The sequence below is a fragment of the Microcaecilia unicolor genome, chromosome 4 (assembly GCF_901765095.1).
Source record: "Microcaecilia unicolor chromosome 4, aMicUni1.1, whole genome shotgun sequence".
Lineage (NCBI taxonomy): Eukaryota > Metazoa > Chordata > Amphibia > Gymnophiona > Siphonopidae > Microcaecilia > Microcaecilia unicolor.
Window position 1 is genome coordinate 175,691,716 of NC_044034.1, and position 23,656 is coordinate 175,715,371.

The 23,656-nt window shown below is 41.6% G+C and overlaps 1 protein-coding gene across 3 annotated transcripts in view; it reads left to right on the forward strand.

Annotated features, from left to right (window-relative positions):
* Nucleotides 1–15,490: 15,490 nt before the first annotated feature.
* Nucleotides 15,491–23,656, forward strand: part of SBF2 (SET binding factor 2) — a 919,918-nt gene continuing 911,752 nt past the window's right edge. For all 3 annotated transcript variants that reach the window (XM_030200990.1, XM_030200991.1, XM_030200992.1), the window contains exon 1: nt 15,491–15,600. In XM_030200990.1, the coding sequence (XP_030056850.1) occupies nt 15,546–15,600 (55 nt within the window). In that variant the 5' untranslated portion in view covers nt 15,491–15,545. The remainder of the gene's footprint in view (nt 15,601–23,656) is intronic.

Consider the following 23,656-nt stretch of genomic DNA (forward strand, 5'->3'; position numbering starts at 1 on the left):
TTGTATTACGATTTCCTTGTACATGTAATTTACTGCTAGAGGGCAAACAGTTTCAATTTGTGGACCCTAAACAGTTAAAAGAATTTCTTGATGCTAGAGTAGATATGAATGTTGTATGCCCTCCATAAATAGCAGGCTAGGGTTGTTAACCCGAGGAAGCAACTGGTAGATTATTTTTCTTAAATACCTTATGTTACTTATGTTTCTGGATTCTTGGAACCAAATGTTTCTTAATTTGTGGACGAATAGGCCTTAAGATTTATCCTTTTATGGATTTCCTGATTGTAATGCCGATTGCATATTCACAATTTGTAGTGAAATAATAAAATATACTAATAAATAAATACATTAAAAAAAAAAAAAAGAATATCGGGAGGCGCTGCGCCCTGCACATAAAAGAAATGTGGACCGTCGGGTCTTCCCTCGCTGTCTGTCCCGCCCTCCGCTGACGCAACTTCCTATTTCCACAAGGGCAGGACAGACAGCGAGGGAAGACCCAACGGTCCACATTTCTTTTATGTGCAGGGCGCAGCGCCTCCCGATATTCTTTTTAAAGGTAGGGTGCGGTAGCTGGTCGGGGGGGGGAGGTGTCGATTCGCCGAGGGGGGGGAAGCTGGCAGGGAGCACCCCCCCTCAGCTGACACCCAGGGCTGACCGCCCCTCCCACCCCCTCCTTGCTACACCACTGCAGAAGAGTAATCCAGGTACAAGCGGGGTCTTTACAGGCAGGCAACAAACAGAAGAGTAATCCAGGTACAAGCAGGGGCTTTACAAGCAGGCAGCAAACAGAAGAATAATTGAGGTACAAGCAGGGTCTTTACAGGCAGGCAGCAAACAGAAGAATAATTCAGGTACGAGCAGGGTCTTTACAGGCAGGCAGCAAACAGAAGAGTAGGCTGAAGAGAAACGCTTACCCAAGTAGAAGCCTGTCGGGTTCTTGAGGCAGAACTGGAATACGTGAGCCCTTGGGCCCCTGCCGAGGAGCGGCAGGCAAGACCACCCTGGAACTGGATACACAGAAGAGCAGGACTGGAACTCTGAACTGGAGTAGTACTGAGGCAGGCAACTAGAACAGGCAGAACAGGAACAACTTCACCTGCGCTTGACCACCGTTCCTCCGGAGTTGAGCTCAGGAGTGCAGGTGGCCAGCAGGACTTGCAGGATAAGGCAGGAACTGAAGATCCAGAGGACCCACCCTGGGTCCGGGGTACACGAGGGAGACTAAGCTAAATACTAGACTCGGACTGAAAGCTGCATGCAGCCACTAAGCCAGAAACACAAGACAGACCAAGGGGACAAGACGTACACAAAGGCTAGGCAGAGACAGGATTCAGGATATACACTCAGGATATACACACTAGCTAGGCAGAGACAGGATTCAGGATATACACACTAGCTAGGCAGAAGCAGGACTCAGGAAATACAAGCAAGCTTGGCAGAAACAGGACTCAGGGTATACAAGCAAGCTTGGCAGAAACAGGACTCGGGATATACAAGCAAGCTAGGCAGAGCAGACAGAAGAAGTAACCAGGAACTAGCAGAGTCTTTGGGCAGGCAGTGGACAATAGAATAAACCAGGAGCAAACAGAGTCTTAGGGCAGGCAGCGGATAATACACCAGGAGCAAACAGAGTCTTTGGGCAGGCAGTAGACAATAGAATAAACCAGGGATTGCAAAGTCTTGGGGCTGGCAGCAGACAGAGGAATAAACCAGGGATAACAGAGTGAAGGTTGGAGCTTCAGCAGCTCCCAACACAGACAGGGAGTACACAAAGGCTGAAGCTTCAACTCCAAACACAGAGCAAGGCAACAGAAGGACTAGCAGCCCACAGACACCGAGCAGAAGGGGCAGGAGCCCACACAGGATTAGCAGTCCACAGACACAAAAAACAGAAGGGCCAGAGCCCACAGGGAAAGACAGGCTTGTAGCAGTGCAACAGCACACTCACTAACCTAACGACCTTTTGGCATAACACACACACTTACTATACAAATGCCCTGAATGCAAGCACAGCACTTCCTTATGAAGGCTCTCACTGATGATGTCACCTACTGCAGGACAGGAGCAGGGAACACACTCACACCAAGGAGAGGCTTGGAACACAAAGGAAGAACAGGCAGGAGCCATCTTGGAAGCTGGCACAAAACAAGCGGGAGCCATCTTAGATGCTGGCTCCTCAGAGAGGCATAGCCCACACAGGTGAGGTCTAGTGAAGCAATCAGCACACAGAGACAGAGACAAGACTAACACAGAAACAGACAGAAGCCAGCATAGGTGCTGACCCCCAGAAATAAGGTAAATCTGAAATAGTGCAGGCTTTCTGACGCAGACAGGAACAGCTGAAGAAGAGAGCTTCCATAGGTCAGGTAGGCAGAGAGAAAGTCAACACAGGTGCCTAGTAGCAAGGCAAGTAAAGAGCCTGGAAACCAGGCAGAGAGAGCAGATCCAGGTGCATGAGAGCAAGGCAATCAAGGAGCCTGCAGCCAGAGAAGAAATACACAGACATGGCTCAAGGCTGAGCCAGTCAAGTGTGTGTGTTGCCAGGACCCTGTGCAGCCCGAGGACCCCGCTTGCGTTGAGGTAGGGGACATGACAGTTCTGTGTTTCCCTGAGTCTTGTGTTTCAATGCTTTGTTTTGTTTCTGTGAGTTTGCTTTTGAACCTTGATCCTGAAGGCCTGGCTGTAGAGCTACACCCTGCCCTTGGTGTCTGTATCTGTTTGACTTCTCTTGGCTTCTGCTTTTAGTCTAGCCCTGCTTTTGACTCTTGCTATAGTTAAGTTCTGTGTTTAAGCCAATCTCTGTGTTTAGCCAAGCTCTGTTCCTGTTTTCCCTGTTCTGTTTCCTGTGTGTGTAGTTCTTGTCTGTTAATACTGAGAGTCTGTAGGAGCCAGCATTGTCCCTAATTATCTCACTGCTATGCAGGTGTGTCTGCTGCCTCTCAATCTGCCTGGCCTTTCGCTTCTAGCTGCGGATGCTGGTAAGCACATTGCTTCTTTGTTTGTCTTCACTTAGTCTGCTTAATCCTTTGCCTGCTATGTTTGCTTCATGGCTCTTGAGCTCCGTTTCTGCTAAGTTCTGTTCCTGTTGTGTGTTTGAGCCAGGTTCAGCCCCTGCTATGTGTTTGAGCTAGTTTCTGTCCCTGCTCTCTGTCAAGCCATGTCCCTTTCAGTATCCTGTTCCCTACCAAGCCTGTTTGAGAATCCTGAATCCTGTTCCAGCCAAGCCTGTTTGAGAATTCTGAACCCTGTTTGAGAATCCTGAATCCTGTTCCAGCCAAGCCTGTTTGAGAATTCTGAACCCTGTTTGAGAATCTTGAATCCTGTTCCAGTCAAGCCGAGCCCGTTCCAGAATCCGGTTCCAGTCAAGCCAAGCCAAGTCCGTTACAGAATCCTGTTCCAGCCAAGCCTGTTCCAGAATTCTGTTCCAGCCAAGCCTGTTTGAGAATCCTGAATCCTGTTCCAGCCAAGCCTGTTCTCCCTTCTCTGCATTCCAAATCTCTATTTTCAGGTTCTTTTAAAGATCATTTTGAGAGTTTCAGAACACACCAGATTAGCATCTGAATATTTCCTTATACAGCAGTAGATAACCAGATAAATCCATTATTCTCCACATGGAAACCAACCACTGGCGAGGAAATCAAACCCTTTGTGAATATGTTCATTAACAAACATACATTCCCCAAATTAATGAAGGTGTCGAGTTTCCAAAGCATTATTCAGAATTGCAGGGGTGGAAAGTATTATTGAAATCAGTACTATTGACAATTTTACTGCTGATCTATTCTTGCTTGTTTGGCAGAAGTTCCCAAATATTTACTCTTTAAAGGTCAGATTTACTAGGCATGCCTCTGTGTCTGAGTGACAGGCAAACGATTTTGAATTATCCATCTTGACTTGATGCTAGTCAAATTACTGCTGTCATCAAAAGTGTATTTTTTTAAATACAAGTGGTTGCAAGATTTAAACATCTAATTTCAACACCAAATGTTTGTTCTGTGATGCAGAGTTATGTTATGCCTAATTTATTTATTATTCATTTGGATTTTTTTGAATTTGGACTACTGTAATGCCTTCTTTTGTAGTCTTCCTCAAACATCTCAAAGGGCATTACAGGTGGCCCAAAATTCTGCAGCTCAGGTAATTGGAGATATAAGTAGGATTGATCATATAACCCCACAACTTATTAAGCTCCATTGACTTTCTATTATTTGGCATATTAAGTTAAAAATGTTAATGCTAGTTTTTAGGGCTTTACACAATGCTAGTCCACTAACCATTGCACAGAGTTTGAAAGTTTATTATCCCTTAAGGGATTTGAGATTACAAGGTCAGTGTCTTGTAGGTGTTCCTTCCTTTTAGCAAGTTCGTCTAGAGGAACCTCATTCATGCATATTTTTTTTATAGCTGGACCAACTTTGTGGAACGCTCTTCCTTGGAAATGTGCCAAATGACTTCTTTATTGACATTTTAAAACCAATTAGAAACATATTTGTTCCATGAGACATTTCATTAAAGAGTTTAATTAATCTACACGCAAGGTTATTATATGTTACATGTTTTGTTATATTGTATGTTAGGTTTTATGAGTGTTAGTTGTAGCTTGCTTAGATGAGCTGAATAGGCAGGATATAACTTTGATAAATAAATAAACAAACAAATGCGACCTACAGACAGCTCTAATAGAAGTATTTATTTCCTAATTGTTCTTTCTTTTGTTTGCAGGGGTGATGACTGGGAGCTTTGTACCTTATAAGATGCAATAGTGTACTTAAACTCTTAAGATTCAGGGGTCATTTTACTAAGTTGCAATAAGCGCTAGCATGCACTTACTACTGCTGAAAAGGGCTTACTGCAGGGTTCACTCAGGCATCCTGCGGTAAGTTCCTAATCTGCACGTGCTACCTGCATGCTAAAAACTATTTTTTTTATGTTGGGGCATAAGTGTGGGGGGGGGGGGGTGGAGAGTAGGTGTTCCTGCACTAATCAGTTAGCATGTCTGCATTACCATGTGCTAAATGGTTAGTGCAGGATTATCACATAAGCCCTTAGCACCTACAAAATAGGTGTCAGTAAGTGCTTCCATGATAATTTTTTTAATGGCCATGTGCTAATAAAAACGTTAGCACATGGCTATTAATAGAACAAATAGGAAATCAGCCATTTTCTGGCTGTGATAAAAATGGCTTTAGCGTGTGGGAAAAACCCACATAAGGGTGCACTAAGCCCACTTTTTACCACAGCTTTGTAAAAGGACCCTTTAAATGTCTACTGATGCTGAAATACTATATTAGTCAAAGCCTGTCTTTGTATAATAAATATTTGCTGGTAAAGAATGAATGATGTTACTGGTTTTACTTATTAATCATTACCTATATATATGTAAACCACTTTAGCTGTACAACAGGCAGTATATGACCCATACCCATATCCACATTCAGCCACAGCAGAATCAAATCCAAATATTCACCACAGATATTCAGAATTTTGCTGTCCTAACTTTATCCAAATAGTTAGTTATCTGGTTAGCAGACTCACTGTGGCTCACTGAATAACTTCTGCCTTCTCCCTAGCTCAACCTTTGGACTGTCCCAGAACTATCTAGATTGCACCAAGGTGATCTGTAAAGATATTCTATAGCACTATCTGGATAGTGCCAAGGTGGTCTGTAAAGATGCTCTGTAACACTACAAGGTGGTCTGTAAGGATGTTCTGTAACACTATCTGGATAGCACCAAGGTGGTTTGTAAAGATGTTCAGTAGCATTATCCCGGATAGTACCAAGGTAATCAGTAAAGATGTTCTGTAGCACTATCTGGATAGTACCAAGGTGGTCTAAGGATGTTCTGTAGCATTATCTGGATAGTGCTGTTGAATATCCGGAGTGATTTCTGACTAAGGCATTTATCCAGTTAACAGCCACCATTGACTATATGGCTAATGGAGTCTATGTTTAAGGAAAACATCCACCATTGAACATCTGGATAAACAAGTCTATATTTAAAAGCAATTATACAGACAGTGGCAGTACTAACAGCACAAGGATTTTTTAAAAATCCACAGCACTTGAATAGATAGTTTTGGATATGTAAATCATTACACAGTCAAAGTTATCCATCCAAAAATGTGATGGGCTGTGGTTGTGGGGTGTTATATGGACAGCTCCACCTAACCATATAAATTATATATTTAATTAGTAACATTCAGCTGTTAAACCTATACATTTTTTGTCTAAGTAGCCTGCCTGAATCGCAGATATTTCTTTTGTTGTTGTTGTTGTTTTGTTTTTGACATACAGCCTTTCATGAGAGCTGCAGGGTGGTTTACAGAATCCAAAATGTGGGAAATAGAAACACAACAGATATAGATATTAAAACAGGATAGAAGACAAAATTAAGAGAACCTAAGAAGAACAAGTGGGTTGGAACTAAAATTAATAACAAAATAGATAGCATCAAACAGTCACAAGACTAGACAACACAGAGAGATAACACTCACATCCAGAGTATGAATAAGTGCAGGAGAGCAGAGGGGGAACAGCATTGTAAAGCTTGCTAAAAGTTAAAGCATGTACTGGAGATTCACCAGGCCCTAAGGTTAAAAATATCTAACTTGGCCATTTGAAGTCCTACACATATAATTGTCTAAATGGTAGCACCGTTGAATATATGTATAATTTGAAACTATCTAAGTTATATAGTTACAAATTATATGTTCCTAAATATTAACCTCATTACTGTATATCCTTAGAATGAACACTGAAAGTATGTTTAAACAAATTACAAAAGTGGTCTCTTGAATCCTGATGTACACAATAGGAGAAATCCCTTAGTACATCTGGTCCCAAGGAAACTAAGGGGGTCTTTTACTGAGAAGCGGTAGCGCTTTTAGATTATAGTAGAAATCAGCTGGCTGTAAACGCCGAGATGCCCATTATATTCCTGTGGGCATCTTGGCGGTCACCACCAGCTGATTTCTACTATGATCTAAAAATGATACTGTGGCTTAGTAAAAGACCCCCTAAATAAATAAACAAATAGAAGTTACATATAATTTTATCCATCATTTTAATTGCACTATAATATAGGGTTAATTACAACCAAAACTGGTGGCCAACATAGAAAGTGAACGTTGTTGAGCATTTTTCACAAAGACAGAGAAGAAAAGCCTTAATATATGAAGCCCTATATTATGGTGCCCATGAACTGAACTACATTGTACTGAATTTTGGCATAGGTACTAATACACCAGGGTCATAATACTAACACACTATACTAGGGTTCTCAAACCTGTGCTGGGGTATTATGCTACAGCCAGTAATTTTATCAAGATGACCACAGTGAATATGCATGAGATAAATTTGCATACACTGAAGGCTCCATATATGTAAATTTAGTTCATGCATATACAATATGGACATCTTGAAAATCTGGCTGGCTCTGGGTTCCCACAGACAAGTTTGGGAAGCCCTGCTGTATAAAGTGAATGTCCTATCATGCTCTCAGATTGATCCTTATGATAGGTTTACGAAACGTGGAGGGCCATTTTTCACTTTGTATATTTTGCACTAAACGTACCAAATCTGAATAGGAAATATACCCATTAAAAAAAAAAAAAATGTCTATCTTTTTTTTAAGATACCATTTTGAACAAGGTTTTGTGGTTTGTGTGTTTATCTTTTTAGGCCATTTTTGAAAAAAAAAAAATGCACACGTGAAAAACATACAAAATCAAGCCATTTGGATGTAGGAGTGGCTAGCATTTTTAGCACACTGGTCCCCCAGACATCCCAGGAGAGCAATGGGGCACCCTACGGGGCACTGCTGTGGACTTCATATAAATGCACCCAGGTACACATCTCACTGTTGCTCCCTTAACTTGTCTGCTGAGCCCTCCAAAACCCACCCAAAACCCTTTATCCCCAACTGTACATCACTACAATAGCCCTTATGGGTGAAGGGGGCACCTATATGTGGGAACAGTAGGTTTCTGGTGTGTTTTGGAAGGCTCACAGTTTCCACAACAATTGCAGCAGAAAGGAGGATGGGCCTGGGCCCACCTGTCTACAGTGCACTGCAGCCACCACAAAACTACTCCAGGGACCTGCATGCTGCTCTAATGGAGCTGGCTATAGCATCTGAGACTGTCATAGAAGCTGGTGAGTACTATTTTTATTCACATTTTTTGGGGGTGGGAGGGGATCAGTGACCACTAGGGGAGTAAGGGGGGGGGTCATACCTGAATCCCTCCAGTGGTCATCTGGTCATTTAGGGCACCTTTTTGAGTCTTATTCATTAGCAAAACAGGTCTAGAACAAAACATTGAAGTTTTTGCCCTAGATGTTTTGGTTTTGTTCCATTATGGCTGTAAAATGTCCAAGAGTTAGACACACCCTACTCCCGCCTTCAAAATACCCCTGATATGCCCCCTTGTGATCTGGACACACTGCAAGCAAAATACATAGATAGACATCTGCAAAATAGAGTTCAAAAATACCAATTTGGATGTTTTGAGAAGAAATTCGTCCAACTGGTACTTTATGACACTTTTTATATGTTTTTCATTTTTTAAAATGAGTACCCTAGGGTGTGATTTTTCTTTTGCTTACATATTCCTTACCTTGTGAACACTTGCCACATGATATTTGCCAAAAAAAGCAATGTATGCATAAAAACCTGAGTGTTGGAAGGCCATTTTACATAATGGAGAGAGTATATGACAGCACTGCGATGGACAATGTATATGGCAGTACTTTTTGTCTGATATCTGTGTACTGATTTATACTATGTATGTTTTTATAGTAGCCACTTAGGTTGTAAGTTTTAAAAATAAATAAGCACATCAGATATGTAACTGTTGTAGCATTCTCTCATCTAAAACTGGATTAGTTTGTCTTTAGTGTTTGAAAACTAAGTAGGATTTGGAGATCAGACTGCTGCTTTGTTTTTCAAACCATGGATCTGATTTACTAAGCCTTTTTGCCCTACTCAGCAGAGCTGTACCGAATAGCATATTTTACTATTCGGCTGAATACAAATAATAAAAAATACTATTCGGCTGAATATGAATACTGAATATGAATAATAAGCATTGAGCTTTAACATAATAAATAATAAAAGAAGCAAAAAGAAATCAGAGATCCAGTGTTTATTTCAGTAGGGCTTAGCACAGTAGATGCCTGGATTATTTTTATTGGAATTTAAATCACTACAATGGCTGAATACGAATAAAGTATTTGAGGCACTATTCGGGCCCGAATCGAATCTAATCAAATTTGGTACAGCCCTACCACTCAGTATCTATAGAGAAAAAGTTTAGTAACTCAGGTCCTGTCTTTATGTTTTAGACAGTATATGAATGCAAAATCTACAGCTTAGACATACTGCCTGAACAGCAGGTGAGAATGAGCATAATTCATGTCACCGTTAGAAAAAAAAAAATAACATTAAGCAGCTTAGATAGAGGAAACATGACTCAGAATTGAATTTACATGGGAAAAATGTTTATAAAATTAGAGGTAACCTGCACAACTGACAAGTGCATACTGCCACTGGTATAGCATAAAGGTCACGGATATGTTTGGCACCCAAAAGAGGATGGGATCTGATATTCTGGCTAATGTATAGTATTAAGCCACAGGACTGGAACCTATCCAGGGCCAGTGTTAGACATACAGGGGCCTAGGGCAGAAAATGTGGAGAGGACTCCAAAACCTACCTGCAGGCTATGCCTCCTTGAGGCAATCATGGGGCCCCTCTGTGGCATGGATGCCAAGGCAGGTGTCCTGCTTGCCACCCTCCAAAGCCAGCCCTAAACGTATCCCTAATGGGATGAATTCTAATGAAGGAGCAGCTTTATCCCTAGTCCACACCAAAACTGAGTAACAGCATGTGTACCAACTAGCAGTCTAAATATGGAGGCAAGACACTAGGGAGCTCATGTATCAGTCTGGCACAGTGCAACCCATTTCTAGCACTATTTCATGTCACCAAACTCAATAGTTTAGCATTCTGAAAGCAAGCCATCACAGTCTCAAACTGCTTCTCTGAACTGAGAGAAGCTGAAAAACAAGTCATGCAGCACACGACAAAAGTACTAGGATGTACAACTAAATTTATGTGGTCAGGCAGTTTGTGAGGGCAAAGGAGATTTTCTTCAAAGCTAGCAAAGGCTAGTTAAAAAAATAAAATGTTCCCAATTTCTTTTGACTGTAAACATCTAGCCCAGTAATTCCCAAAACTTGGTCCTGGAGGCACTCCAGTCAGTCAGGTTTTCAGGATATCCACAATGAATATTCATGAGAAATATTTGCATGCACATCTAAAATCTCTCTCATGAATATTTATTGTGGATATCCTAAAAACATGACTAGCCGAGGTGCCTCCAGGACCAGATTTGGGATTGTGAACCCCTGGTCTAGCCTATGTCGTGATTCCTACAAATGCAATTTCCAACATGCATACCAAGTATTTATGGCAAAATGCTCCTTTTAGTGTCTGCATAAATCAGTGTTTCCCAAGCCCAGTCCTGGAGGGCCCCTTGTCAGTCAGGTTTTCAGGATATCCACAATGAATAAGCATGATTTGCATATACTGCCTCCATTATATGATAATCTTTTTCATGTATATTCCTTGTGGATATCCTGAAAACCTGAATGGCAAGAGGTACTCCAGGACCACACTTGGGAAACACTAGCATAAATTACTGGATAAATTTTCAGTAGTCTGCTCAAGTGGGAAAATGTGGGATACAAATGCAACAAATAAATTGGCATTCTGTGAGAATTATTTTATAATGGTGCATATGTTATACCTATTTCATAAAGGTAACATGCACCTTTGTAAAATAGCCTAATGGAAAGCTCCCAAAGATACATCTCATACAAGGCAGGAGGAACTATGTGTGTGCAGGTGTCAATAGAAACCAGTATACATATAATTTGTAAAACAGTCCTTCCCCCTCTGTCCCCGAACATCTATATGACTACAGCATGAAAGTAAGCGTTATGCTTTCCTGGTGCCTACTTTTATGTGCACATCCCCCAGGGCAAATTCATAAGCATCTACTTGAGCATGTAACAAGTTATTCATTTATAACCTTATGCCATGTCTGCTTTTTAGCTTGTATAAATCCAGCTGATAGTCAAACACTAGGCACTCACATACCTTATGTTTGAAGTTGTGAGCGCCAGGTATGTAAGTATACTTACACTATCCAGAAATCATTATATAAATAGGTTTTAATTGGTAAGCAACTCATAAATCACTCAGTGCAAAAACATAAAACAAAATAGCTATGTATTGGATCAAAGTTGGAAAACCAGCACCAATCCTAGCACTCTCTTGCTCCTTCCTTGCCTGCTCTGGATTCTCTATTCTGTTTTTGTGCTTTATTGCACTGATGACTCCTCAGCTGCAAAAGATTTTAGTGTTTGGGCTTTCATTATCTTTTTTTTATCAGCTTCTCTGCTCAACTGTTCCTAATGGCAACAAGGCCCATGACAGGCATGGTGGGGCCCAGGGAAGAAATTTGGTAGGGGGTCCTACAGCCCAGGAATAAGCTGTACCTCCTTTGGGCACGCTTGGAGTATCCTGTAGAACTGGACCCCAAGCCAGTTGCCCCAGCTGCATCCCAGAACTGGTTCTAAATAGTAAGCATCAGAGCCACTGGTAAAAGGTAGAATGAACAAGGGTGAAAAGCCTGGAATTGTTAGGGGCAGGGTGGAGAGGAAGCTGAGGACACACTAGTAGGGAGAGAGAGTGGTGGGGCTGGGGCTGTACAGAGGAAAAGGGTTAAGAATATAGGTGGGGTGCTAGTAGCTGGGTCTGGCAATGTGAATGATAGCAGGATTGTCAAAATAGGAGTGGATAAAATAGTTGACTGCCTGGAGTGCCAAGCCAAGGGAATGCCAATGTGACTGACTGGGAGTGGGCTGCAAGTGCCCCATGCTGTTGCTGTCGTAGCATAAGCATTTCAGAGCCTTTAATCAGCCGCATCATTGGACAAGGATTTCAGCAAGTTGATCACAATGTGGAGGATAAAACCTCTATATAGTAATATATAGCACTACATTACAAAGCTTGGCTAGTTAAAACTCCCTTGCATAGACATAGAGTAAATTCAGAAAGACCTTTGTCAGATTTTGCCAAGATCTGTAGGAAAGTCCCCAGCATACTTGGCTGATGTAATGGGTGGGCAGTAACGGCAACATGTACATATTCTTTATTGGAACGACTCCTGTTCAAGCTAACCCTCCAGACTGACGTAAAAGGACAGTCATGTGGTTCTTCAAATCATAACCCCTGGAACAAACAGGACTGTTGTGATAACCTTTGGGGTACCTTTCTCACCCAAGAACTGGATATAAGGAGCCTCTTAAGAAACTTGAGGTTATCTGGTGATCAGGTGACAACTGTACTCCCAGATCTGAGCTGCCTGTGCCTCAGAGATCTACACATCTCATAAAACCATGGCACCACCCTGCATCTTCCCCGAAAAGGACCCCTCACAGCATGCCAGCTAGCCTGCACCTGCTGCATGTCCAGGTCCAGAGAGAAAGCTGCACTGCACAGCTCTCCTGCCAGCTCCTCCGTCAGCTCTCCTACTCCAGCATCCAAGGGAGGACCATGCTCCACTAGCCAGGTTGTAACTGTTACTATTTTGTAGTGCTGGGGATATATAGATGGTCCAACAATTATTGGGCCTAGGGTACAAAGTGTGCATTCCCTCTAAGCTATCTGATAGGTACTTATTGCTTTTTCCTAGGTAATCTACCATTTTGCATTGTTTTCACATTTATATTATTTTACCTGCTGCTAATTAATAAACAAGTTATATATTTTTATAATACTGAGCCTTGTGTCAGTATAACTGGGGCTGTGGACACAGATCCATATGGGAATGTAAGACTGATTTTTATAAATCCCATAATGCTAACTATAATTATACTAGAATTCACATTCCAAATTGCACATCCCTGTAGTGATCTGTTTTGCCCGCACAACATCATCAGAGAGCTTCCCAGTCCCTGGACTGAATAAGATGCTAGCTGGCATAGCTGGCCTGGAAATGTGGTAGATTCACCAGGCCTTTGCCCAGGCACCATATTTTAGAAGTCACAAGAGAAGGGACAAGGAGAAGTGAAGAAATGCTGCCTTTTCTACTGTCATTGCTTTCCGCCACTGCAACTTAAGTATATAAGTACATACATAACTTACATCTGTGTTTTGTGCTGTTTGCTCCAGGTGCCAAAAAACTTAATTTTGATACTGTGGCCTGGTGACAGACCTGAATGTTGGTGTTGTTTGCTGGAAAGAAAAGAAGCATTGTTTCTTTATGGCAGTATATTTGTGTAATGGAAATTTATGTATGTTCATCAACCAGAAAAGTTACCTGTTCCATAAAACTACCAATATTTAGTATGGTACTCTCAAAGAGTCCATAAGCAGCTGGAAAAAAAATTCAAAAATTTACAATTTATAAACACCTAAAGATAAAAGCTCTAAGTGCATCTGGTACACATGTACATTTTTTAAAACATAATGTATGCACACACGTCTCTTCTTCAAGATATGCTAAATGTAAAAAGATAGAAAACAGAGAGTAGGGTTAAATGGTCAGTATTCTCAATGGAGGAGGGTAAATAGTGGGGTTCCGCTGGGGTCAGTGCTTGGACTGCTGCTTTTTAACATATTTAAAAATGATCTAGAGATATGGGAATAACTAGTGAGGTAATTAAATGTGCTAATGACACAAAGCTATTAAAAGTTGTTAAATCGCAAGAGGATTGTGAAAAATGACAAGAGGACTTTACGAGACTGGGCATCCAAATGGCAGATGATGTTTAATGTGAGCAAGTGCAAAGTGATGCATATGGGAAAGAGGAACCTGAATTATAACTATGTAATGCAAGGTTTCACATTAGGAGTCACTGACCAGGAAAGGGATCTAAGCGTCATAATTGATGATACGTTGAAACCCTCTGCTCAGTGTGTAGGCGGCTAAGAAAGCAAATAGAATGTTAGGTGTTATTAGGAAAGGAATGGGAAACAAAAATGAGGATGTTCTAATGCCTTTGTACTACTACTACTACTACTTAACATTTCTAGAGCGCTACTAGGGTTACGCAGCGCTGTACAATTTAACAAAGAGAGACAGTCCCTGCTCAAAGAGCTTACAATCTAATAGACAAGTGAACGGTCGGTCCGATAGGGGCAGTCAAATTGGGGCAGTCTGGATTCACTGAACGGTAAGGGTTAGGTGCCGAACGCAGCATTGAATATTGAATATTGTGTTCAATTCTGGTCACTGCATCTTAAAAAAGATATAGTGGAATTAAAGGTACAGATGAGGGCAATGAAAATGATAAAGGGGATGGGACAACTTCCCTATGAGGAAAGATTTAAGTGACTAGGGCTCTTCAGCTTGGAGAAAAGACGGCTGAGGGGAAATATGATAGCGGTAACAAGAGAAGGGACAAGGAGAAGAGAAGAAATTCTGCCTTTTCCACTGTCATTGATTTCCGCCACTGTTTTTTGTGCTGTTTGCCCCAGATGCCAAAAAAACTAATTCTGACACTGTGGCCTGGCAAAGTTTTTGGGCAGGATTTTCTCCCATTTTATCTGTGCTCTAATCAAATCAGAGATAATAAGCATTTTCCTCATAGACACAAAATGGGAAAACCCTTTAGTACATCAGACTCCAAATGTGTACTTCAACTACCATTTAAAACAAACTATGCCTTATATGGTATATACCATGGCACCAAGCTGAAGTTACAAAAGAATGCTTCCCTTTATTATGCTGTGTCCATAAAACTCGGAAGACAACATAAACAGGAAATATCCTGACTTCACTGATAAAGTCCTATTCATGCATATTCAGCATTAGCCTCCGGGATATCTAATTTTATTCTAGTCCAGATAGTTTTCGTGTTTTGCCATTGTTTTGTCTCATGCTTTGAAAACTACTTCAAAGAACACAGCCAAGATAGAATCAGTAGTACAGTCAACAGGGATGTATTGCTTTCCTAAAAAGTTAACGTACACCTATTTTTAAAAATGCTTTTGTTTGTTTCCTTCTACTCCTACAGAATTTTGCCTATAGAGAAGGACAATCGCAAACCTTCTTTTACATTTGTCAAGACAAATTCTGCCTTTGTTTCATTAATAGTTTTCTTTTCCACAGGTTTCCTAAATTGGGAAACTCAGTGCATGATGGGTTTCTTCCACCGAGCAAGCACATAGTTTTGTGCATTGTCAACGGGAATACTGTTAAGATACTAGTATATAAATTTCTTCATTAAAAGGTCCTTCTCAGTTTACACCGCTGGTTTCCCCAGCCATGGACAGTACAGAGAGAGCGCACGAGCCAAGCGAAACTTCGCACCATTCCAGCGCGTGGGCTCTATACACCAGGCTCCTCCCACGCCCGCCGGAGGTCACGCCGCGCAGGCGCAGAGCGACGCTCCGTGTCAAACATGGCAGAGGTTTTCCTGAAGGGAAAAAAATGGTGAATTTTTCCGGGAGAGCGGCTGCATCTCTTCAGGCATGGCCAGGCTGGCAGACTATTTCATGGTGGTTGGCTATGACCACGAGAAGTCAGGTAGGCGTGTCAGCAGGGGAAGCAAAGTGAAACGAAGGAAAGTGAATAATAACCCTGCAGGGAGACAAAGGGGGCCCCAGTGAGGTGGTGGGCAGGCCGGGAGAGGGATGTGTGCGCTGCCGCTACTCTGAGCGCTGGCTTTGGATGAAGGAACGAGCGGTATTCGTTGCAGACACGCGTTATTCAAATGTGGAAGTTTTATACACGGGTCTACAGTAATCCCCCCCCCCCTTGTCACATCCTGAGTGACTAATGAATGACGTAGGGGCGTTGGGCTGACATAAAAACAAACAAACAAACAAAGAACAAGAGCCTTTATTAAGCAAAGAGTATTGTAAAAGAACGAAAAGGCGCATTACTCATCTGCCCGTGCCTTTTATCACAGTTCTATGTGGTCAGTTCTATACTTACTAAGATGCTGAACATTGTTTCCAATCTGTGCTTCCTCTGGAGATGATACCAAAATGCACGTTGGCCAGCGACTCATTGCCATTTCTGCAGCCTACCATAACTTAAAACATAGAAAATGAAGCAGATTGTGAGACCTGCAGTAAAATAACTCATGTTAATGGCATTATCAGGCACAGTAACCGTTGTCCCTGTTAAATAACTGTAGTAAGTGTCTACCTGAGGCAATGGAGTGCTTAATTGACATGCCCAAAGCTACAGGGAGTATTGGATTTTAACCCTGGCTTCTCTGGTTCTTAACCCACTCTCTATTCACTAGGCTACTTCTTTACCTAGGTAAAAACTTTTGATAAGATGTGGTTTTACAGTCGGGATTCAACATATGGTACAGCATAATGCTTTATAGAATAGGGACCTCTTATGAAAAATTCAGTGTTCACTGGTATTTCTTTACTTGTCTCCTACAAGCATTAAGGACCATAGTGGCATGTGTCAAAATTATTACGTTTTGTTTTGGCATATGTTGTCATTTTGAATATTATCCATATAGTATAAGTGGAAAAAATGGAGTGCCTTAATACTTTTAAAGCAAAATCTAGAGAAGGAATGCTTGTTTTGGCTATAATTTTCTAAATATAAAGAAAGATTATCGTAACATGTTTGTACACATTTTTTCTAATGGATATTGTTTTGACTGTTCTTGTATCAGGTTATAATTTTATACATTTAAGCATTTATGTTACATTCATTTGTATGTCTTTGAAAATACATAACTTTCAGACTTGCCATATTGTTGAAAATAGTTAAGACAGCTTAGCAGGTATTATTTTAGTCTTATTGCTAGTGACTGAGAGACAGTTTAGCAAAGTTTCTGCTTTACTTGTATTTTAATTGTAGATAGGAATTCAGATGATTGATATTAAAATGCAGTTAAGGAGTGAGATCTATTTGGGGCCCTTTTACAACGCTCCGTAGAGCTACTGCGGTGTTGTCATGTGTCAGTCCAGCACTACTGCTGACTTTCTGCAGGATCTGTTGGTAGTGCCACCCCCAGCGCAAGCCATTTCTGGCTCAACGGGAATTTTATTTTATTTTTTTACCACCGGGGGCTTACCCGGCAGTAATCGGCACTGCCTGGTTACCGCTGGGTTAGCGTGGGAACCCTTACTGCCTCTTAAATAGGTGGCAGTAATGGATCCTCCCTGAAATGGCCACATGGCAAGTTTGCACTTACTAAAAAGCCATTTCATCTTATTTATTTATTTTTAACCTTTTTACCTCCTGCAGTAAAGGAACCTCAGTGCTCTGCAAATCGATGAGCTGCTGCCACATATATGGAGGACATTCTGTTTTTTTTTTAATAGTTGACTAGAATATGGTAACATTCTCAACAGTTGGCTTAAACTTACGAGTTTAAAAATGCTACAAAATGTTCAAAATATGGCAGAGACAGACTGTTGTACTCAGCTTAAAGTAATGCATATCTGCTTATTGCTGAATACTGGCTTCTAATTATGTGCATTTAAAAATTTTGCTTTTTGTGCACACAGCCTTTTATGCAGGCCAGTCCATCTATTTGGTGAATAATATCTTCTCAACCCTTAAGGTCTCAGAACGTTTTAATTTCTCACTTTCTCACTTTCTTCCCTTACAATCATATTTCTTAATATGTAGGATTGTTGACTATTTATTAAGGATGGGCACCCAGAAAAGTTTTGTCTTTTTAATTTGGAACTTTTTTCATTTCCAGCAAATGTCATTAGTAGTGTGCTTTCTTGTTAGAGTGCTCACCATCCTCTGGATTCTATATAGTTTGCCCAAATTTGAATGCAGAGGCCAGATGCATGTTTAAACTAATTATTCAATTGAGTCCTAACAACCAATTGGCATTAATTGGCACTAATTTTGATGTGCGCGTGCATCTACTTACTCGCTATTCTGTAATACTGTATGCCCAGAGTGACTTGCGCGCAACCCAAAAAGTGAGCATGGCCATGGAAGGGGCACAGGTAGGATGGGGCATTCCAAATATTTAGGCACAATGTTATACAATACTGGGGTTATACGCCCAACTTGCGTACCTGGATTTACGCCGAGTTTCAGCTGGTGTATGGGAATTTGCTGTAAGTGCTATTTTATAAAAGGTGCTCAACCCAGAGCACCCTTTATAGAATAGCACATAACACAAATTTTTCCCAGTGCCTAAATTTGAGTGCCATTTACTGATTCTGTCCTCTTTACACATAGTGCGCACTCTTTCCCAATATAATGCGCATATGCCCTAGGGGAAAAGAGAGTGCACTGTAACCAGTGGAAAACATTTGTTGCAAGTGACAGCTCTTATCTACTGTTTGGTATTGAGTTAGGCTTGTATGTTTTGTTCTTTGTCTACCTGCCCATTATTTTTATTGCAAATTTGTAAACCGCCTTGCAGATCTCCAAGTAGACTAACCTAAATGACAGTGCACAAAGATGTGAGTTAGTGATGCTTCAGAAACTTTCTGTAAATGTAGCATAAGGATAGAACCCACTAATGAAACACACACAATTTTGCATGTGCAAATAGTTATGTGTTACAGAGATAGAGATGGAAAATATTGAGAAATGTTAAGTGCCAGGCAAAATATTTAGGGCCTGATATTCAGTGGGTCTTATCTGGGTAGGAGCTGCTCCTACCTGGATAATGCCATTGAAAATCCAGTCAGACAGCCTTAGGACTATCTGGCAGTGCCAGGGTGGTCTGGAGGAGGAGTCTGGGTGGAGCTTGGAGTTACCCAGTTAGCAGCAATATTCAGTCTGCTATCTGGGTAACTATCCCCTTTGTTCTATATAGTACGACTTACATTGCCTGTGTAAATCTGGTCATATTCTAGATTTGTGCATGCAACTTAATAATTAACAAGCCAGTCAGCGCTGATAATTGCCACTTAAGCAATTATTGAACTAATGGGCATTAATTAGAATTTATGAGCAGAACTGTCTAAGCGTATTTTACAACATGATGCGCATAAATTTTAAGTCGCATAGTTTTAAAAGGGGAAATGGGCAGGTCATGGGCGTTTCTGAAATCTGTGTGCATTTTTATTGAATACAACCTGGTCCACGCCTGATTTACTTGGCGTAACTGCCCACGACTAAATTTAGTTGTGTGGATGGCACTTGGCGTATTCTGTAAATTGCGTGGCAATTTAAGCCTAGCTAAAGTGTGCTTAAATTTAGGAATATTTTAAAGAAGATGCCTAGGCATATTTTTTTTCCATGCGGATTTTTCAGTCATCATATATAGAATCTAGCCCTATCTGTATAAAGTTTGGACAGCAAAAAGATGGTAAGCACATCCGTGCTAAGTGGTGAATGCAGCTAATATGTGTTAAAGACCTTTTCTGTGCTGTAACTGCATGGGAATGTGCACAGAATGCTCCCACTAATTATTTCACAGTCTTTGCGTTTACTACATGTTAATTTTACTTTTAATGTTTAGTAAATGCAAACCTTTACCACACTAGAGTAAATGGGCACTTTGTTATGATTTAGTCTCTTCTAATTGTCTACTAAATCATGCTGATCTCAGTTTCAAATAAAAGTTGTTCATTCCTGTTGTCATTATTTGCAATCAACTGCGTTGAATGGGAAGTCATTGTATGCAAGTATTATTTCAGGTCATTTGTTTCACTGGCAGCGTCATAGATGATCCTTTTACAGTATTGCAGTATTTCCCAGAATTGTGAACTTTTTTTCTCTGTAAACAGCTACCTTCAATAGGACTTGATTTATTACAGATTTGTTCTGGAATTTGCCCTATTGAAAATGTGTTCTTTCTTTATGGCCCAGCAGTTCCTCCTCTCGTCTTTTTCTTCCAGCTCAATCAGTACCAGTGTTTGGATTCTAGCACCAGGACCCTTTATCACAACTATATGGGTGTGGGATGGGGGGGGAGGGGAGAGACATTGTTAGTGGGTTCTTGGAATGTAATGGGCTCAATAACCAAGGGAAGCAGAGTAGAATATTTAAGGAGTTGAATAGATTGAAGTGGGATGTGACGTTATTACAAGAAACGCATTTGAGACCAAGAGATGCGCATGTGTTGCATCGTAAGCCCTTTCGGGAGGTCGTGGTTCACCAGGGAGGAGGACCCAAGAGGATGGGGGGGCCATTTTGATAAGACAAAATTGTGGGTTTATAATCCAACAGGAGTTCCGGGATTCTAGTGGTCGCTGTGTGGCCGTTGGATGCAGGGAGGGTTGATGCAGGGTAAGGAGCTTACATTGATCAATATTTTTGCCCCGAATGTGGGTCAGAGGGGATTTTTCCAAACATTGAAAGAGGAGATCCAGGGATTTGTTGGAGGGCAAGTGGTGGTAGGAGGGGACTTTAATGTTGCTCCGGATGCACGATTAGACCATTCAACTGGAGGGGGGCGACAGAGTAGGCTTGGGCGAAAAGCATTGCTACAGTTTATGAAAAAGCTGGAGGTTGTTACATGGAGTGCAGCAGAATTATACCTTCTACTTCCATGCAGCACAGTCATACGCCCCTTTAGACGGGTTGTGGGTGCATTGAAATAGCTGGCATATGGTGGGGGAGGCTGAGATAGAGGCCATTCAAATTTCGGATCATGCACCACTGTGGATTAGGCTTAAGGGGCTGGGTCAAGGGGAGTGGAGGAGCAGGTGAAAGTTGAATGATTCACTTTTGGGGGATGAGAAAGTGAGGGAAGAGATTAAGTTGACTATTCAGGAATTTTGTTGCTTTAATGATAATGGTGAGGTCACAGAAGCGGTATTGTGGGATGCATTGAAGGTGGTGGTGCGGGGAACTCTGATCAAGTGGGGAGCACGCAGGAAGAGGGAAAGGGGACAGCGTTCCCTCGGCCTTCGCTCGCGCTTGGTGTATTTGAAAAAATTGCACAAATGAAAGCCCACATTGCAGGTATGGGAGGAACTTAAAAAAGTTAGGGGAGAATTAGATCAGTTGCAGATTTGTAGCATTTGTATCCCACATTTTCCCACCAATTTGCAGGCTCAGTGTGGCTTACATTTGCCGTAGTGGCGATTGCCATTTCCGGTTAGCAGAATTACAAATGTTATTGCATTCAAGTGCGTATATACATGGTAAAAGAATACATTATGGTATTGCATATAGGTTGCTGCGTGATGGATTGGAGTGTAACTTATGTCATCAATTATAGAGAGATCTTATTTGACATAGGGTTAAAGTGGTACTGCATTAAGGTGCGTACATACATGGTAGAGAGAAATAAGTTATGGTATTGCATATAAGTTCCTAGTAATAGATTGGATTGTAACGTATGTTGGGTTGTCATTCATTTATAAAGAAATAATTTTCGACATTAGGTTAGAAGTGGTAGTGTTTGTTCATTAATAGCAATGAGGTTAATCAGTCATGTGATGAGAGATCGGTTCTGTCTCGTTCGTGATCAGTCTTATTGTTTTGTAATTAGGATGGTTGTTTATGGTATGCCTTCTTGAACAGGTCAGTTTTCAGTAGCTTTCGGACGGTAGCTAGATCTTGCGTTGTTTTTATGGCCTTCGGTAGTGCATTTCATATTTGTGTACAAATGTAGGAGAAGCTGGTTGCGTATGTGGACTTGTATTTTAGTCCTTTACAGTTGGGGTAGTGGAGGTTGAGGAATGTGCGTGCTGATCTTTTTGCGTTCCTAGTAGGTAGGACTATAAGGTCTGACATGTAAGTCAGGGCTTCCCCGTGTATAATTTTGTGGACCAGGGTGCAGACTTTGAACGCAATTCGTTCTTTTAATGGAAGCCAATTTAGTTTTTCTCTTAGGGGTTTGGCGCTTTCGTATTTCGCTTTCCCAAATATGAGTCTGGCTGCTGTGTTTTGAGCGGTTTGAAGCTTCTTAATGATTTGTTCTTTGAATCCGGCATAGATGGCATTACAATAGTCTAGGTGGCTTAGCACCATTGATTGTACCAGGCTGCGGAATATTTCCCTTGGGAAGTAAGGTTTGATCCTTTTAAGTTTCCACATTGCATGGAACATTTTCTTTGCTGTATTTTTCTCATGGTCTTCTAGTGTGAGATTTCGGTCAATTGTGACTCCCAGAATTTTCAAACTGTCAGAGACCGGAAGAGTGTATTCTGGAGTGTTTATGGTATTGTGTTTATTTGAGTTATATTGTGAAGATAGGATGAGACTAGGAGGCATATTTTCAAAGCACTTTGGGAGGCTAAGTTCCATAGGTTTCTATGGAACTTTGGGAGGCTAAGTGCTTTGAAAATGAGCCTCATTGTGTCTTTTCTGCGTTTAGTTTTAGTTGGAATGTGTCCGCCCATGAATTCATTATTTGGAGTCTGTGTTTGATTTCATTTGTGATTTTGGTTAGATCATGTTTGAACGGGATGTATATCGTGACATCATCTGCATAGATGTACGGGTTGAGTCTTGGTTGGATAGCGATTTGGCTAAAGGTGTCATCATGAGGACTAAGCTTAAACAGCAATACTTTAAGTTTGCTAATAAATCCAGTGCAATGCTAGCCAGGTACTTAAGGGCTAGAAGAGTTAAATCCCTTATTCAAAAGATGAGGGATGGTAGAGGAGGATGGTACTATGCTGATTCTGAGATAGCAAGCTGTTTTTTGAAGTAACATAGTAACATAGTAGATGACGGCAGAAAAGACCTGCACGGTCCATCTAGTCTGCCCACGATAAACTCATATGTGTATACCTTACCTTGATTTGTACCTGTCTTTTTCAGGGCACAGACCGTATAAGTCTGTCCAGCAGTATTTCCCGCCTCCCAACCACCAGTCCCGCCTCCCATCACCGGCTCTGGCACAGTCCCCGTATAAGTCTGCCCTCCCCTATCCTAGCCTCTCAACCACCAACCCCTCTTCCCCCCGCCACCCAATTTCAGCTAAGCTTCTGTGGATCCATTCCTTCTGCACAGGATTCCTTTATGCCTATCCCACGCATGTTTGAATTCCGTTACCGTTTTCATGTCCACCACCTCCCGCGGGAGGGCATTCCAAGCGTTCACCACCCTCTCCGTGAAGAAATACTTCCTGACATCTTTCCTGAGTCTGCCCCCCTTCAATCTCATTTCATGTCCTCTCGTTCTACCGCCTTCCCATCTCCGGAAAAGATTCGTTTGCGGATTAATACCTTTCAAATATTTGAACGTCTGTATCATATCACCCCTGTTCCTCCTTTCCTCCAGAGTATACATGTTCAGGTCAGCAAGTCTCTCTTCATACGTCTTGGAACGCAACTCCCATACCATCCTCATAGCTTTTCTTTGCACCGCTTCCATTTTTTTAACATCCTTCGCAAGGTACGGCCTCCAAAACTGAACACAATACTCCAGGTGGGGCCTCACCAACGTCTTATACAGGGGCATTAAAACCTCCTTTCTTCTGCTGGTCACACCTCTCTCTATACAGCCTAGCAACCTTCTCGCTATGGCCACCGCCTTGTCGCACTGTTTCATCGCCTTCAGGTCCTCAGATACTATCACCCCAAGATCCCTCTCCCCGTCCGTGTCTATCAGGCTCTCCCCACCTAACACATACGCCTCCCTTGGATTTCTACTCCCTAAGTGCATCACTTTGCATTTCTTCGCATTGAATTTTAATTGCCAAACGTTAGACCATTCTTCCAGCTTCTTC